Raw genomic sequence first — 18010 nt, 5'->3', positions numbered from 1 at the left:
TCAAAAATGCTTTATTCGATGTAGTTATTAATACTATCAAAATACTCTGAGTATTATTTAAATCAATTTGGTTTAGTTCAATTTGTATGATTCCTTAATTTACCACAGATAATTTCCTTACCATATTTTCATCAGTTTGGGCTTCTAAACCCAAACTAAAACTCTTACCCTGGCTTCCAGAAGTGTGACATCCATTCCAAAACTTTGTAACTGACGAGCTGCTGCCAAGCCTGAGACCCCAGAGCCTATGATGATGACCTTTCCTGTCTTCTTAGCTGAAATTTAAAAATGAACAAAAATTAAAACACTGTTACAGTTTGAATAGTTTTTATCATGAAAATTTCTAAATTCCTTATGTTATGATGTCTCACAAAGTAAAAAATTCAGTTATTTTCAAAATAGGAAAACTATATGAATCCAAATTAACAAATATCTGAGACTTATACTTTAACTCAATGTTTAAAATTCATAAATGGAATTCTTTACCTTAAAATTTACTTTCTCATTACTTCACTCACATGCTTCAGTGTCTGTGACCCTTGGTAAACTTATTATGCATAATCTCCCATATTAACATCACAATTATACTAGGACAATTTGAGCAGTCAACCAACTGATTCTTAAAGCTATTTTCTATAAGCTGTACTTCTGCAGTCTTTCCTTTTCTTAAAAATTACTGAAGCAGAGGGGGCTTCTCTGGTGGTCCAGTGGTTGGAACTCTGTGCTCTCAATGCAGGGGACCCGAGTTTGATCCCTGGTCAGGGAACTAGAACCTACATGCCACAACTAAGAGTTCGAATGCTGCAGCTAAAGATCCTGCATGCTGCAACTAAAAAATCCCATATGCCACAACTAAGCCTAGGCATAGCCAGATAAATATATAAATTTTAAGAAATTATTAAAGCAAAAATATACATGTATTATAAACAGATATGTGTGCTTAGTTGCTCAGTTGTGTCCGACTCTTTGCAACCCCATGGACTGTGCTGCCAGGCTCCTCTGTCTATAGGGATTCTCCAGGCAAGAATAACTGAAGTGGGTTGCCAGGCCCTCCTCCAAAGGATCGTCCCAACCCAGGGATCAAACCCAGGTGTCCCACATTGCAGGCAGATTCTTTACCGTCTGAGTCACCAGAGAGTGCAAATAGACAGATAGATGTATCAATTCTCAGATTATCCCTATCTTCTGATTCCTGGCAGACATTATCCAGACACCATTAAAGGGGTAAACAGCATTGAAAAAAATAAAAATGCAACCCTTAGCACTGCATTAAAGAACTGCTCAATGAGAGAAAACAAACTTCCTACTTTCATAACTGATTTTTCATTTTTAGTAAACTATTTTAAATTGGAAATTCATCTCTTTTACCAAGTATTTATCAAACCAGAAAGTATAAGAAATTCGTATTTATAAGGAGATTTTACTTTAAATCTGACTTATAAGAAGATAAACTTGGGAATATTCTGGCTCTAAATATGGATTCAGAAATCAAAACAAAACGCTAAAAGCCTCCTGAAATCTAATCTAAAACGATGAAATTCATTGGCCAGTCCTTACTTGGGAGGGGCTTTATCCTCTTGTAGATGCCGAAGTTGATAAGACCATGACGCTCTAAATAACTGTGAACTCGGTGGACAAGCACAGTATCACCTACAGAAAAAAGAATTTAAATACACGTTTATCTTTTTAGCACTTTAAATAGAAAACTCTGATTCTCCTTTATTTCTGCATCATGAAGTCATTCTATTCATCTTTTCCATAAGCTTCAAGTCATATGACTCCTTTAGAAAAGTGATTTTGAGAACTGTTAGTCTGTGTGGTAGTCCAAAATGCCTATCACATAATCTTGAATTTTTAAGAATGACATCCTAATACAGATGAAACAAAGGACAAAACCAACCCTTTAAATAGTAGTATTATGCTCATTTACTTTGGGAAAGTCTTTACAAGACCACTGGTGGCAAGTGGCAAATGAGAAAGCCAAATATACAGCCAAATGAATGCCACCAAAGTGCTCTGTGGATTAAAGCTGGAACACAGGTCTGGAGAGATTATTAGCAATTTCTTCAACTCATTCACCTGTCAACACAAATAAAAATTTAGAAGAACAATTACAAACACACAAAACAGTTTTGTTAAAAGGCTCACTTTGCACAGCACAAGTGTGAAATAAAATGAATATATGAAAATTAATTAACAAATTCATTATCAAGGAGCCATGAGCTTCTGGAAGAAAATATCAATTTTCACAATCTGGTTCAAGACCAGTCCTATGGAACATACTACTTACTGTTGTAAGGCGCTTCTAATTGTTGGAGAGTAGCCTCAAATGTCAGCTGAATCTTTGGATTATCCAACCACAACTGCAACTGTAATTGAATGATGGAAAATTGTATTACATACAAATAGACATATACTATTTGATTGCCTCAAATATGGGTTTTCCTTTCAATGAAACAGTAAGGGTTTTATTTCTGACAAAGAAACTAATAAAACACAAAACCATGGCAAATGAGTGACTAATTAAAGAAGCTGGGAAATATTTGGCCTACCAAGTAACTTGCCAAGATCATTCAGCTGGGGAGCAACAAGGATTTAAATCTGGATTAGATATGTCCAGAGATACTGAGTTGATACAAAATTAAATGATCAATTAGATATGTGGTCACAAGTGTGTACAAAAGATAACTCCTCAGTTATTAGCCTGCACAGCTAAATGAATTGGTATACCATTTACTGAATGAGGGACACTGAAATAAGAGATCATGAGTTGAGTTTAAAGACAAAAGAGGAGCTGAAAGACTGGCATCTAGATATGTAGCTGGGGTTCAGAGTTGAGGTTTAGAGCCTCTTGCTTATGGGTATAACTGAAGTCAAGTGTGCAGAAAAAGGGCTCCTAGCAGGAAAGAACAGGGGAGAGAGGAGAGGACCTTAAGGACCTCCAACCAGTTCACATAGTTGGCCTGTTGTTAAGGACAACCCTACAAATCATTCAGAGAAGACAACAACCAGGGAAGCAAGAGAAAAACTAGAATACTGTGTTAAGCTAAGGAAGCTGTGTATTTAAGAAAAGAGTCAATTATTTCTAATACTGATGGAAAAGCAGTAAAATGAGGAATGACAAATATTACAGTACAATCAATAGCCTCTAACATGAATTCTCTTCAAACTGAATACATACCTACAAAAGGCAAGACCAGTGGAATATTATCATATTTAAATCTTAAATACTGCTCCATCAAATTTCAAAGGAGTTAATGTGTAAATAAATTCAGTTACAAAGAGATATGACCAAATTCATATGGACCCTCTGTTTTTCTCTGTGGCCACTGTCAAAAGGAAAATGGAATTCCTCAATCATGCCATGGGCCCAAGCCCATCAAACCTCAACATAAGCCTTCTTCCTCCTTCCATCTTATAATACAAAACTCACATCACATGTTCTAGTTGAATAATTCTAAAATTGTGGTTTTAAAATCTGGATGCAAAGGATGCAATTTAACATGAGACAATTGACACAGTTCTTATAGGAAAGAATGACTTAAATTCTGTTTTATAGCCAGAGACCACAACTCTAAATCTGTGCTAGTCCTTCCCTGGACTTCTGTCACAGGGAATGAATCAGAGGAAACAGAGATCGCTATAAATCTACCACTGAAATGCAAGTAAAAAGTGAAAACTTCCCTCAGATGAAACAACAAAATGACAATTTTGTCTGAAATCTACTTAGAACAAGTGTTAACAAGCTATGCACAGAAGCTGATTCAATTGTAAGACAAATCAGCCTTAAAAATGCACATTAAGACAGTTCCACTCACTCACTTTTTAAAAAAAACACCCAATTTTTCTTCACAGAAAAGAACCTTTATTCACTACTACACAAACCTACCAATCACTCTAGCTAAATGGCATCTAACAACCCAAATTTAGCAGTAGTTTTACAATCTAATGGTCAAAATAAAGATGTTAGTGGTGAATAAAAAGACATCTCTGAGTATCTATTTAGCTATATCCAAAATAGTTGAAATTCAACATGAATTTCTTCTACTCTGTTTCACCAGAGTAGCTTCCCGGGTGGCTCGGCAGGTAAAGAATCTGCCTGCAATGCAGCAGACCCTGGTTCAATCCCTGAGTTGGGAAGATTCCCTGGAGAAGAGAATGGCTCTTATCTTGAGAATTCCAGTATTCTTGCCTTGAGAATTCCATGGACAGAGGAGCCTGGCAGGCTACGTCCATGGGGTCGCAAAGAGCTGGACACGACTGAAGTGACTAACACTTTTACTTTCAGAGTGTAACAAATATGTTCTGAACAGTATACAGTTAAAGAATTTCTGATGGGATTTCCCTGGTGGTCCAGCGGCTAAGACTGGGTTCCCAAAGCAGGGTACCTGGGTTTGATTCCTAGTCAGGGAACTAGATCCCACAGGCCAACTAAGACCCCAGAGCAGCCAAATTAAAAAAAAAAAAAGAAAAAAAAAAAGAACTTCAGATGAATAAAGAACATGAAAGAAAAATTCACAGAAGAAATGCAAATGACTAACAAATATGATTGAAAGCAATCAGTCTAAGTAATCAAAGAAATGGAAGATAAATGATCTTGGCCTACTACAGCAGCACAGATTATCATCAATCACACCATAAAATCTGCCTGCAATGCAGGAGACCTGAGTTCAGATCCCTGTGTTGAAAAGATCCCCTGAAAAAGGCAATGGCTACCCACTCCAGTATTCTTGCCTGGAAAATCCCATGGACAGAGGAGCCTGGTGGGTTACGGTCCACAGGGTCGCAAAGCGTTAGACAGGACTGAACAACTAACACTTTCACTTTTACTCAATGAGGGCATTAACTGGGTCAGGCTCTCTGGGAAGTAATCTGACAACATGTATCAAATCTTAAAAAGTATTCATACTTTTTGAGAAGGTAGTTTTCCTTCTAGAAATCTATCTAGAATTCTATCGTAAGGAAATAATCAGAGATGAGAGTCAACAATGTATAAAGCTGTTCAGAGCTTCACTTTAGTAAGTAAAATGGACATTTAACTGCCCAACAGTTAAAAGTATGACCCACTTGTCAAATAAATATTACACAGATATTAAAATCAATCATTTAGCCAAAGGAGGATGATGAACCAGATGAGCATAACAGAATAAGGGTTTCTCTTATGCTGAGAAGGAAAGACAAAGTGATTATTTTTAAAGTATATTTTTAAAAAGTTTATAAAGATTCTTATCGTGTGTTTATAAGGTTATTGAAGAATGAAAAGAATCCAAAGAATGCACAGAAGGAGAATCTCAATTTTGTAAGAAAAATTATGTACATTTAAAAAAATACCTAGAGGAAAAAAACTAATTTTTAACAGTGGTTATCTCTGGATAATAGTATTATAGGTAACTTAAAAATTCTTTGCTCTCTACTTTTCCCCCCATATTCTATATAAAATAATATGTACCTTTTAGAATTCATGTGGAAAAAAACTAACAAGGAAACTTACTGTGCGATTTCTAATGAACAGAAAAACCTTCTGGGTCTGCTGTGGTCCACTGATGATATCTGGAAAACATGCTGCTTCTTGAGAAGTCATCCGGTCATGAGGAAGTCTACTCTGGAAAGCTGCACCCTCCACGCCTAGCAAAAAAAAGCAAAGGGTTTCTGGGAAACGTGCAAGTGAATATAGAACTAGGGATAATGATTATGCCTCGAACTCCTTTTCTGCCTTAAGAACTTCTGTAGAGCTTTGCCTTGTTCACAGACTGATCTCACTTCTTTAAAATAAAAACTTTCAATTTGCTCAAAAGCTGAAACACCCTTAAAAATTAGTCATTCATTTGAGCTTAACATTCCTAAAATCAGTTTACTAATGAGAGAAACAATATATGTTAAAAAACGTAACATGGCATTTAGAATCTTTTCTTCATCCACAAAAAACTTTAAAATACTTGAGGATACTCCTTAACTAAACTTAGCACTATTAACCGTATACAATAAAATTTAAAACTAAAGAACAAGAGTAAAGGAGAAAAGACTAACAAGAAAGCAAAAGAGGCTATGGAATGAAAACCACAATCACATACTTTTTTTAGGACAACAACAGGGAACATGAAGAGGATCTAACGTTTAATAACGAACATACTGTCTCATCAACGGCACCGTCCACTAGTTCTCATAATTCAACGTCTGGCAAGCAGTGAGAGAAACTAAGCCGACTACAATGAAGAGACAAAAGAAAGCAAGAAATCCATCTTTTCTGATAGAAACATTAGAAATGCTTTACTACTAACTGCAAGTAAAATATGTTACTGCATATACTATATAGTACTACATATACATATATATAATTTATTTAACAAGTATAAGTCTTAAATTGGGATTAAATTGAAATTTTTATAAGCTGGTGGTTAAGTACATCTTTATAAGATGTTCTAAGAAATACATTTACATATATTTTACTTTTATTTCTAAGATGATCTTCCCCTGGTAGTCCAGGGGTTAGGATTTTGGTGCTCTCTATCTAGGATGATCTTATAAATATATACTTAACCATCAGCTTCTGCACATATCAAGACATAATTTAAAGAGTTTAAAAATTCAATACCATTAAAGTAATTATGTAAGTAATAAAACAGGTACCAGATATCCATGTTTAATCATTTAAAAGCACAAAAAAACGAAGTTGGAAGCACTGATGATGGAAGCAACACTAAAGAAAAGGCATTAGTGAGATCAGGAGAACAAAAAGAACGAGGCAGGTCAGGTGGGGCTCAGAGAATCACAGTTAAGCTACTGAGGCACTGTTTCCGTAAAGACGTCCAAACACGATTTAGGAAAAAACAATGATTAACAAGAGGATAAGCAAAAATGCCCAGTGCTACTGTACATTAGGGAATGCTGTTCTTGGAGACAAGCATTAAAACCCATTCATCCACAGTAAGTAATGAGGGCATAAATAAAGTATTTACAACACTATATCAAATTAATAATCCTCACATTCAATGAATCACAACCTAAAATTAAAAGACTCTCAGGGAAATTATTCTATAAGGAAAAAAAGGAACAGCCATACTGTGGAGGGTAGAGCAGGAAATCAAGGAATGAAAAGAAGAAATGCTGACTATCCGAAGTATAGGTTATTTCGGTAAACTGAAAGTTTCCAATACTTTACAGCTTCAAAGTTCCCAGTCCCGTATTCCCAAATCATAATAAACAAAAAATAAAGCCAAGTCCAAAAACATGTCACATTTGTAAGAAATATTATCTACTCAATAACCCTGAGTATTTGAACCAAATATAGGTTATATCTTGGTATATTTCATGAGTGTATACTATTAACAAGAAAACCAATGAACTCTATAAACTTTACTTCTTCCCCAAAACAGGGTAGCTTTCTTTCTTAGTTATATTATCTTCTACGTACTTGTTTAATAAGTGTTCCCTAACTATCAATGCCATTGCAAAATACTACTGTCATGACAGCCAGAAAAACCATGTGTGTGTGTGTGTGGGGGGGGATCCCACTAAATCTTACATTAAAGGTTTCTCATTCCAAGTGTTATCAACGGAAATCACTTTAATATACTTGTCTAATTTGAGAAAACTGGAGAAAATGTAACAATTAAGAAATTTTATATCAGTCATGAGTTTTAAATTATCTTTTGATCAAATATCAAGTTTAACAAAAGGAATTAAAGAAGCCCAAAGTTGTAACATTAATGTACATGTGGAATAACAATATTCTCCATCTCTAACTTCTGCATAATAGCTAAAAAAACCCAATTATTCTTAAAATTAAATTTTAAAAATGAAAAATGGACCCTAAAAATTCTCAGTAATTATTGCCTTCCTTCTAGCTTTTAAGGATGAGACTAGTATTTAAAAGAAGGAAACCATTATCAAAACCAAGATGAAAAGTACAAGATTTAAAAATCTAACTTTTCCCCAAAGAAACAAAAAATTTGGAAATTAAACTGCTCAGAAGCTAAATCAAAACATTCTTTCTTTTAAAAATAGTACAAAATGAACAGACCACTATCTCCTTTAAAGGGAAGAATCTTACAGAATACAACTGTCTTTAACAATATCCTTATTAAAAGTATCAGTAGTACATACAATTCACAAGTAACTTACACTTGGCTCTGGAATAGTTTTATACTTTGGTGTCTGTATGTACTTAATAGAGCCTGGTATTCTGGAAATTCAGAATGCTTCAAAGACACTGCATTTTTTTAAAAGCCCCAAGGTTGCCTACATACCAATCTTACCCTTTGTCTTTCTTACCACTTCAACACAGGATATTTCCAGCATTACCTTTCAAAGTGCAGTCATGCTAAAGCTTAACTGCCCTAAGGGTCTGACTGCCTCATACTTTCTCTGAAAACAAAGTAAAAGTAGTTACATATTTAAGGGGCCTTTCTCGATCTATTAATTAGACAGAAAAAGGGAGGGGGAAAGTGAGGCTCTAGGACCTCTCTATTCCAAGAAACCATTTCCCTCCAATTCTGTTAGAACACAGGCAGCATCTTGAATAAAGTAACAGGGATATGACAACACAAAAGAAAAGACCTTCATGAGGGTTTCTTGGCTTCCCGCCTCCCTTCATTAAAGTAGATAAAATTTAACTATAACTAGATTTCTAGCTGCATAGTCCAGTCTATGGGGTTGCATAGAGTCGGACACGACTGAAGCGACTTAGCAGCTGCAGCAGCAGATTTCTAGCTAAAGGACAGAACCAAGAGCCTGATAAGATGTACATATAAACTTCTTAAAATTAGTAACTATAGATGCACCATGTGTCAGTCACTCAGTCATGTTTGACTCTTCAACCCCATGGACCGTAGCCTGCCAGGCTCCTGTGTCCATGGAATTCTCCAGGCAAGAATAATGGAGTGGATAGCCATGCCCTTCTCCAGGGGACTTTTCCAACACAGGGATCAAACCTGGGTCCCCTGCACTGCAGGTGGACTCTTTACCATCTGAGCCACCAGGGAAGCCCTGATGCACTACATCCAGTCTAATAATAGCTTTAAAATAAAAGAAGAAAAAGAGAGAAAAAGGAAGAAACAGGAGAGCATCTCTTATGCTTTCGATTTTTAATTTTTAGGGTAAATGCGCACTTTAAATGATTCTATGAGGGAGAGTATAAGGAACAGTATATGCATAAGAAACAAGACCTCTGGGTTCTCACTGCTCCACTGCTGGTATATCCCTGGCCCAGTCATTTAACTTTGTGTTTTAGGACCTAACTGACAAAACAGGGGTGATACAAATACCACATGTTTGAAGGCAGAAAACTAGGTAAGATGACCTCAAGTTCCCCACTAACTTTTAAGGTTGAGGATGTAAATACCAACTTGATGTGATCTTTTAAGGTCAAGATATGATCCTGTTCCCAAGATACTCTTGAGGGTCACATGGTTTTGTTAAGAGAAGAACACTGATTACTTATAAGCATACTTTTCTAACTCAGACTGATCATATCACAAATGCATGCTTCTGAACAAGCTGAACAAGATGAAGATCTAAAGAGACCTTGATGGGTTCAGAGTAGTCACCACCATTCCTGGAAACACCTAAGCTCAGGTTCTACTATTAAATTAGTAGCACCAGTTTTGTATGGAAGTCTGCTTTACTCTCAGCAGTACAACATACTGTTTTCTTAAGCGAAAGAGTAAATTTATTAATTATTCACGTAAAAACAAAAAGCAACAAGAAAACTCTATTTCTTCAAGATTAAAAGTTCTAAAAGCTACCCCTGCTCCTTGGCAGTTCCATGGAAGATCTAATCATGCATCATTTGATGAAAAGCACTGTTGAAGATTTATCTGCCAGATAAATGAGAATTTTAACTCCTCTAAGACAACCATGTACTGATTATCAAACTTCAATCCTTTGGACAGCATTTAAAGAAGTCTACTTCTAACATTCTGGATCCCCTAGATACTACCACTGAAGTATCTCTGATCCAAGAGAGTAAAATACAAATATTCCCTGGACCTGCTGTACACAATTGTAATCAATAACTTTGAAGTAGATTTAAGAGTTGAAAAGTGACAAACTCCAAAAGTGATACCTATTCCAAGTCTATCAAAATGTATATGCAAAATAGTTTTGAGCACTGGCATATACAATAACATCCTTTAAGAGGTTAAGGATGAAATCCAGACAACTCTACTTTGGATTCCTGGAACAAACTTTACCTGTTCCAGATGGGCTCCTATAAATCATTTAACCCTTTATTTTTTCCTAGAAGTTAAAAATCTTATAGTTTGGTCTGAAAATAAAAAGCACTTTCAGCAGACATTTTTAAAATTAATTTTCATGTGAGAAACAAAATGTTTAAAGCTAAAAAATTCACTATGTAATAATGTTAGTTGAAAAAACTGTATCCAATACCACTTAACAATCATTTCTAAAGAGTCACTTGCCCACATAATTCCTTTGACTAATCTTAGAATGCCTTTCCATCCTATTTTTCAGCCTATGGCTTCCCCTCTCTGTGTATTATATTTAGTCATAGTTTTGTGTAAAGGTCCCATGATTCCTAAGCCTATGTTTTATATCATGTTTGTTGTTACTATAAAGTCTGCCGGGGAGAAAAGTACCCACCATCTCCTGGAGGGCTGAGATCGGCCTGAGGACTTCAAAAGATTTTGCTTGCCTTTGTTCTGGCTACACTTTCTATCATACTACTCTATCCTGTGGCTTATAGTTCTTCCCTTGCGCTTCTGGCTAAAATGTGGGTACCACAGCCAAAGACACTTGCAAGCATCAATCCCTGACTTGGCGGCTCTTGCTAAGTGGCAAGCATCTAATGCCACCCTCACCTGATGCTTGGCCGTCTCCATACCCTCCAGAACTGTCGTCTTGAAGTCCTCCTGCTTGCCCTGTGGAAGGAAAGAGGAGAACTCAGGGACCTTACTCCATAAATTGAGATAATATCTGGACATATAGTTGGGATAATATCTGGCCTAACAGTTGGTGACTCATGACTTCACCACCAACTAGTAAACCCATATTCAGAGAGCTCTTTCTTCTGGAATCAAGGCCCAGGGAATCACATTATAGTCTTCCAAATTCTGGTCAGGAAATGTCAACTTTGCATGCTGATTCTTGTTGAAAGGTAGCAGAACAAAGTACGTAGTATTTCTAATTGCTAAATCTTTGCTGTCAGTCTCAACAGTCAAGACTGGATGGGGAAAAGGGATTCCAAATGTCTTACTACTTATTGCTAGACTGAGAGTGGGTGTGGTATGGGCTCTAGGATCTGGAGTTGCAACAATTCAGCATTTGCTCAATGTCTCTTAAACTTTACCTTTCTACCTAAAAAGTATATACACACACATATATATATATAAGAAAACAAGCAAAAGATGTAATTTTAATGAGAAACTCTCCCCTTGACTTCAAAGAAGGGTAGTAACTACAAGATTCAGTTCCAAAAGAAGTTTCATTCGCTATACAAACTACACAGTGCCAGATCGGAACATGCCAGAGCTTCCTTAGAAAACTTTAAAACACAACATAAGACAGCTGTAGTTATATGCCAAGTACTGTAGAAAGACACAAAGGGAAAGGCTGAAACAGGGAAGATTGTGGGGGAGCGTCTACCTCAAGCTACACAATAAGCCTGCTAAGAAATTTTCTTTATTGATTAATGCACAGAAATAGCTTCAAGAAAAGTATCACAGCTTGAAAGTTCAATCTGAGAAAGTTAGATCATCTTCAAGACTCTTCCAGAGTCAATCACCAAGACAGATGTAATGGTCATCTTAAGCTTCCAGGCACCTGATACACTATGGGAAAACCACAGTGTGATCTTTGGAAGATATGAGACACCATCCCCTTTTAAAAGATCTAAAACTTGACAAGCTTCATTAAACAGTTTAAAAGAATCTCAGCTAGAAAGCAGACTGATTATTCCATCATTTGAGTTGAGAGCAGACTAACATTACCCCCTTACTGTAAGAACGATCCTATGACTGTGATACTTAAAACAACACTTTCATCTTTAAGTGTATGAAGGTATTCAGACAAAAATGATTTTTTACATATGTTATAATATGCTGCTAGATGGTATATGATCTGCTTTGAAAGGAGAATAGAATCTCATTCTAAAATTATTTCACATTGCTCTTGCATGAAGGGTCCTTTAGGTTCCAGAGGATTATGCTTCTCAGACAAGTTACAAGGTGTGTGATCTGTTGTTTACAGCCTTTGAAAAAGGGCTTATACATATGAAGAGATAACTCCAATTATGAAATCCAATCTGTAAACCTATCTTGAAATTCCAAGCTCTACATTTTATATTTTATTTATAAAGTTTAAGTAAAACAATGTTCATTCTTAATAAACACAGATTAATTAATTTAAAAAACTTTCAGAGTTGAAAAGTTTCTGAGTAAAAATTATTGTCATAATTTTGTTTGGTTCCAAAATAGAACCAAACTAGATCAGAAGATTAAACTATATTTTAGAAGATGGGAAAGGGGCTCCAACAATGAAATCATTTCCAAGAAGAACATTTAGGCATTAGAAATAATAATATAGTTCTTCTTTTGCAAATTATGTTCCTGGCTTAACAAAGAATGAAAATAACCATCTCCTGTCATGATGGCATCTAATCACTTCTTAATAAGTAAAATCAAAAAACACTTTCAAGCCTGCCATTAAGTATTAATTATTTTAATCCTATTTCTATGATTTTCCTTCTTCTCCCACTACATGTCACACAACATGCTATGTACTTTATTGACTGATCTTTTCTATCAATGGTACTTCACAGAAATACAGAGTTCTTACCCCTTCCTGACTTACGTACTCAGAAGGTCAACAAGGTAAGGCAATCTTTTTCGTCTTCTGCTTTTGAAGAGGAACTAACAAAATTCTTATAAAGACACTGTTTTCTTTCTTTTTTTTTTTTTGAGACTGTTCTTTGATTAAAAGAAAAAAGAACTGTAGGAGAAACAAGGAAAATATTCAATACCCTGGAAAGATTTTTAAAAGGTATCTCTTATAGCAGCAGTCCAAAAAAAAAAAAAAAAAAAAAAGTGAAACTCTGGGGTATTACTTAAGCAGAAACACAGGAGAAAACCAAGCAGAAGGTGATATAAACACCTTCTTTTTAAGAAATGATGAAAAACAAAAAGTGCTTTAAATTAGGTAAATGAACAATATATCTCTTGACAAACACTGATAACCTGTTTGAAAGTAAAGATAAGGTGGTTGCTTTCTCTCTAATCACAGTATACTCATAAGTACTGTGATGGTGAATACTTCTCCAAGACAGTGGAAAACAGCACCATCTTTATTAGTGGTATTCTAGGCCAATTCTTCACCTTTTTTTTTTTTTTTTGCACTTTATTAGCTCTCAGATTCATTTTGCCAGAATGCTATAATGTTTAAAGCACAGAATCATGCAATACAATGGGCATAAGAAATAGTTTTATAATTACATATTAATTTCCTTTATTTTTTAACAGAATATTAATCATTTCATTAAGAAAATGTACATAAAAATGGGGCTTCCCTGGTGACTCAGATGGTAAAAAAAAAAAAAATCTGCCTGCAAAGTTAGGACTCAGGTTCAATCCCTGGGTCAGGAAGCTCCCCTAGAGAAGAAAATGGCAACCCACTACAGTATTCTTGCCTGGAAAATTCCATGGACAGAGGAGCCTGGTGGTCTATAATCCATGGGGTCGCAAAGAGTTGGACATGAGTGACTAACACTTTCACTTTCACACAGAAAAATGTTTGCAGCTAACTTTCCATCCAGGTAGTGTCTCTGACTAGAACACATAAAATGCTGTATTCATTTGTTCTTTGGGTCTTTCCGGCCTAGAACTTTTCTTCTTACAGTGGTACAAAGACATGGAACATCAGGCAAACATGGTTTTTGTTTTCCATGAGCTCAAATCCAAAACAGAAGAAAAATTATACAAAGCAACTTTTTAATATTAACTTAATTTGGCATTCCTGTGTGAGAATACTTCCTGTTGTTTTTACCCCACTCCCCTCCACCACACACACACAAAATCCTCAAGTCTGAAGCACAGACCCTTAATACAGTTTATTTGTGCATATTTTCTCCAAGTTGAAAATCATTTTGGTTTATTTTACATAGCAGTCTTTCAGTCATCCTCTAATAAATCTGCAAATATGTTAAGTTATTCTTGAAGAACAGTGAAGTATTTTAGTTATAGTCACACTACTGAATATTTTTTCATCTTAATTCAAACTCTCATCTTAATTCAAAACTCTTAATTCAAAATTCATACTCTTCCAACATCTTCAGAGCAAGTCTGTTGCTTCCAAATATTTTCATTTAGCCAGGCATGGAAGTGAGTTACTGGTTTACTGTTCCCATTAACATACTAAACAACATAGTCATCATATTTTGACTAATTTCTTGGAAACACATGGATAATTTTTATAAACATTTTGACGAACTTCTAAATCTTAGAGGAAGCAATCGTTTTTTAACAGAAAATCAATTAATCAAAATCTTACAAAATTTACAGAATAAAAATGACTGCCAAGGATTGACTTCAATCAAACTAGCAAAGGAAAAAAAAATCTCAAAAAACCATCTTTGAATATACAAGTGTCTACTACATTAACACTCTAGTTGAATTTCTTAATAACCTCACAAATTTAATGTTTACTGAAAACCCAAACAAAAACTGCCATGCACAAAATCAAAGGTAGAATTGTGTGTGTGTGTGTGTGTGTGTGTGTGCATGCACGCGTGCGCACACTCAGTTGCATCCAACTCTTTGTGACCCCATGAACTATAGCCTCCCAGGCTGCTCTGACCATGGAATTTTCTAGGCAAGAATACTGGAGTTGGTTGCCATTTCCAACTCCAGGGGATATCCCTGACCCAGGGATCTAACCTGAGTCTCTTCTGCCTCTGCACTGGCAGGCAGATCCTTTACAGCTACACTACTGGGGAAGACCTGAGTGCCTACTTTCAAAGGGTTTGTGACCTACTTGGGGAAAGACGAAAAAATACCCAGAAACTTTTCTTTATTTTTAAGAGAAAACAAGTACAGACTTGGGGGAATCACTGAAGCTTTTCTGAACAAATCCAGAGAGATTTGGAGAGACTGGGAGTGGGAGGAGCAGTGAACACACTGGCATGGGCCAAAACATTTACAAAAGCAAGGAGAAAAGCACAGATATGGTATGTGCAAGAACTGCACACAGCATGCTGCTAAATGAAGGAGATGATCTCAAAGAGCAGTGGGAAACACAGGATAGGCAAACATGTACCCCCTTCAGGGCCAAAACTTAAACTTGGTCTTGTTAGTAATGCAGGAGAACAGTATGATTTTTACCAAGAAAACAGTAAAACAAGTGACATTTTAATTAAACTAATCCTGTCACTTTGTACCAGATAGATCAGAGGGGAAAGGTGATCTAGATGAAGGAGATTCAATAGAAAGACTACTGAAATAATCTGGATATGAAGCAAAATCCACTAAAATTAAAAAGGAGACAGTAAAAATGGATGAGGCATATAACAAGTCGAAGAGGCTGTACACAGGAAGACACGACTTTTCAAGAGACTTGATGAAAGAGATGAGGGAATTTCAAGATGACTGCAAGCCTCCAAAGTTCAGGAGAATGGACTTCAGTAATAAAATGTATAAACAGTAAATCTGAGAGACAGGTTAGTAAAATAAAATGGGCTCTGATAGTAAATAAAGCGTCTACCTACAATGCGGAAGAGACCCAGGTTCAATCCCTGGGTGGGGAAGATCTCCTGGAGAAGGAAATGGCAACCCACTCGAGAACACTTGACTGGAAAATCCCATGGATGGAGGAGCCTGGTAGGCTACAGTCCATGGGGTCGCAAAGAGTCAGATACAACTGAGCGACTTCACTTCACTCTACAGATGGTGGGAAATTAAAGACTGGAACTCACAAGTGAGAATGGGACTAAAAAGTTTTAAATTAGCATGGAGGTTAGAGAGTCTGAAGCAGCTATATGTTAATCTCATAAGGAAAGACACAGTTTCAAAGAGGAACTGGTCCATGTAAATGACAAAAAAAAAAGTTAAAAAAAAATAAAATTGAGAAAAACTGAGTTATTGGTGACCATCACCAACCACTTCATGCTGCTTTTCTGTCCTTGCTTTAGTGAGAGGTGGCTTAAAAATGGTATATACTCTTTCCTGCCTTTTTTACTATGATTTTCAGCAGAAGAATAAATGATCTATAGCAGCTGAAAGAAATGTAAGGGCTCAGAAAGGTAGATCTGAATTAGCCTCAAGAAGCCTCAGGGGTTCCTCTGAAGTACATCAGAGGCATTTAAAAACACCTAACACTGACCAATGGAGGAGGGCATGGCAACCCACTCCAGTATTCTTGCCTGGAGAATCCCATGGCCAGAGAAGCCTGGTGGGCTACAGTCCGTGGGGTTGGACATGACTGAGCGACTAACACACACAGACACACACAAACACAAAACACTGATCAATACTCTCCAACAAAATTAACCAAAATGAAATCTCCAATTAGAGCAGCAATTCTAGGGTTACACTGTTATTTAAAACAATGAACTAAGAATAGATAACCTTAAAGTCTCAAAAGCAGGAAAACTGCTGCCTGAGGTAGGAGCCTGCCTGGAATTTTTTCACTGTACCACTGGAAAAGGTGTAGCACAGATTTGCTCCAGAACTTAACATGGGACAGAACTGAGAAGTTCAGCAGCAGGGATCTTATATAAAAGAAAGTAAAAGCCCTACAAGCTAGGGACGAAAGCAAAGCTTTTAGAAACCAACTGGAAGAACTGACTTCTTCACATGTTATTTCCTTCCACATTGCATAGAGCATATTTTCCTTATTTTATTGCAAAATCTTGGTCTGTAGTTCACTTTTCAAAATGTTGCAAGGAAAATCTACAATTCGGATGCTATGCTATGTTGCTCAACCACCAAGCTTAATCTGAGTAGTTAAAAACAAAGCTTATTTTTTGTAGTTATTTACCTGCTTTTAAAAAGGCCAATATGGAACTTTATTCTGGATCTGCTATTAAAAGAACCATTATACCTTTTCACAACTGATAACCATGAGTGTATTTCCCAATAGGAGAATCCCCTTTTCCTGCTCAGGTAGGTTTTTCAGAATTCTGGCTATCTGCACCTTCCTAGGTTATGATTAGAGGCTCCCTCCATCTGAAGTATAATTTGAGTCTACGATACTATGAAAAACATACAAATTCTTAGAAATAAATTAATCATATGTACTCTTCTATCTTCAAATATCAGAAGATGCTAAAAAATAGCAAAAGTAAAAACACTTCTACTTTCAAATGTTTAAAACCTTTGTGATCAGCAAATATGGCAAAATTTAACATGTTATATCTCAATAGTTGACACATGGATTTACATTGTCAAGATTTGCCATTCTTCTGATGATTTAACATATGAAAGCTTAAAGAATGATCTATCTTGCAAAGAAAGATCTATTCACATTACTGAAAATGGGCTTAAACACTTTCCAGTTTCCAAAAGTGACAGAATATATGTCAACCTTGTCAAAACCTGATTTTTTCCTGATTAAAATGCCAATCTAATGCAACTCTAGATTATCATACTAAGTGAAGCAAATCAGAAAGACAAATACCGTATGATATCAAGAATCACAGACACTGAGAACAGTGTGGTTTTTGGTGGCAACCTTAGTGGATGCCAAGGGAATAGGGTTTCAGGGCAGGATGGATTGAGAGGTTGGGGTTAGCAGATCTAAGCTGTTATATACAGAATGGATAAACAATAAGGTCCTACCGTATAGCGTACAGAACTATATTCAATATCCTGTGATAAACCATAATGGAAAAGAATACTAAATAAAGCATATACATATAACTAAACATATATATATATGTATATGTAACTGAATCACTTTGCTGTGCAGCAGTAATTAACACATTGTAAATCACCTATACTTCAATAAAAATACCCCCAGCAATCCACTTTATTCCTGGTTCAACTCTGTGTTTAATAAATACAAG

General features: G+C 36.0%; 1 protein-coding gene across 2 annotated transcripts in view; it reads right to left on the bottom strand.

Annotated features, from left to right (window-relative positions):
- The window catches only part of KDM1A (lysine demethylase 1A), a 62727-nt gene that overhangs the window by 27286 nt on the left and 17431 nt on the right, over nucleotides 1-18010 (bottom strand). Inside the window, exons 3-7 of one of the 2 annotated variants that reach the window (XM_005676879.3) lie at nucleotides 10818-10877; nucleotides 5492-5625; nucleotides 2291-2369; nucleotides 1558-1650; nucleotides 169-275 (exon numbers count right to left, since the gene is read on the bottom strand). In XM_005676879.3, the coding sequence (XP_005676936.3) occupies nucleotides 169-275; nucleotides 1558-1650; nucleotides 2291-2369; nucleotides 5492-5625; nucleotides 10818-10877 (473 nt within the window). The remainder of the gene's footprint in view (nucleotides 1-168; nucleotides 276-1557; nucleotides 1651-2290; nucleotides 2370-5491; nucleotides 5626-10817; nucleotides 10878-18010) is intronic. The other variant, XM_005676880.3, reaches the window with a different exon arrangement.

This window comes from Capra hircus, chromosome 2, assembly GCF_001704415.2.
Source record: "Capra hircus breed San Clemente chromosome 2, ASM170441v1, whole genome shotgun sequence".
In the NCBI taxonomy this organism is placed as follows: domain Eukaryota; kingdom Metazoa; phylum Chordata; class Mammalia; order Artiodactyla; family Bovidae; genus Capra; species Capra hircus.
The sequence above is the reverse complement of the archived record's forward strand: the minus strand, read 5'-3'. Positions and strand labels throughout refer to the sequence as shown.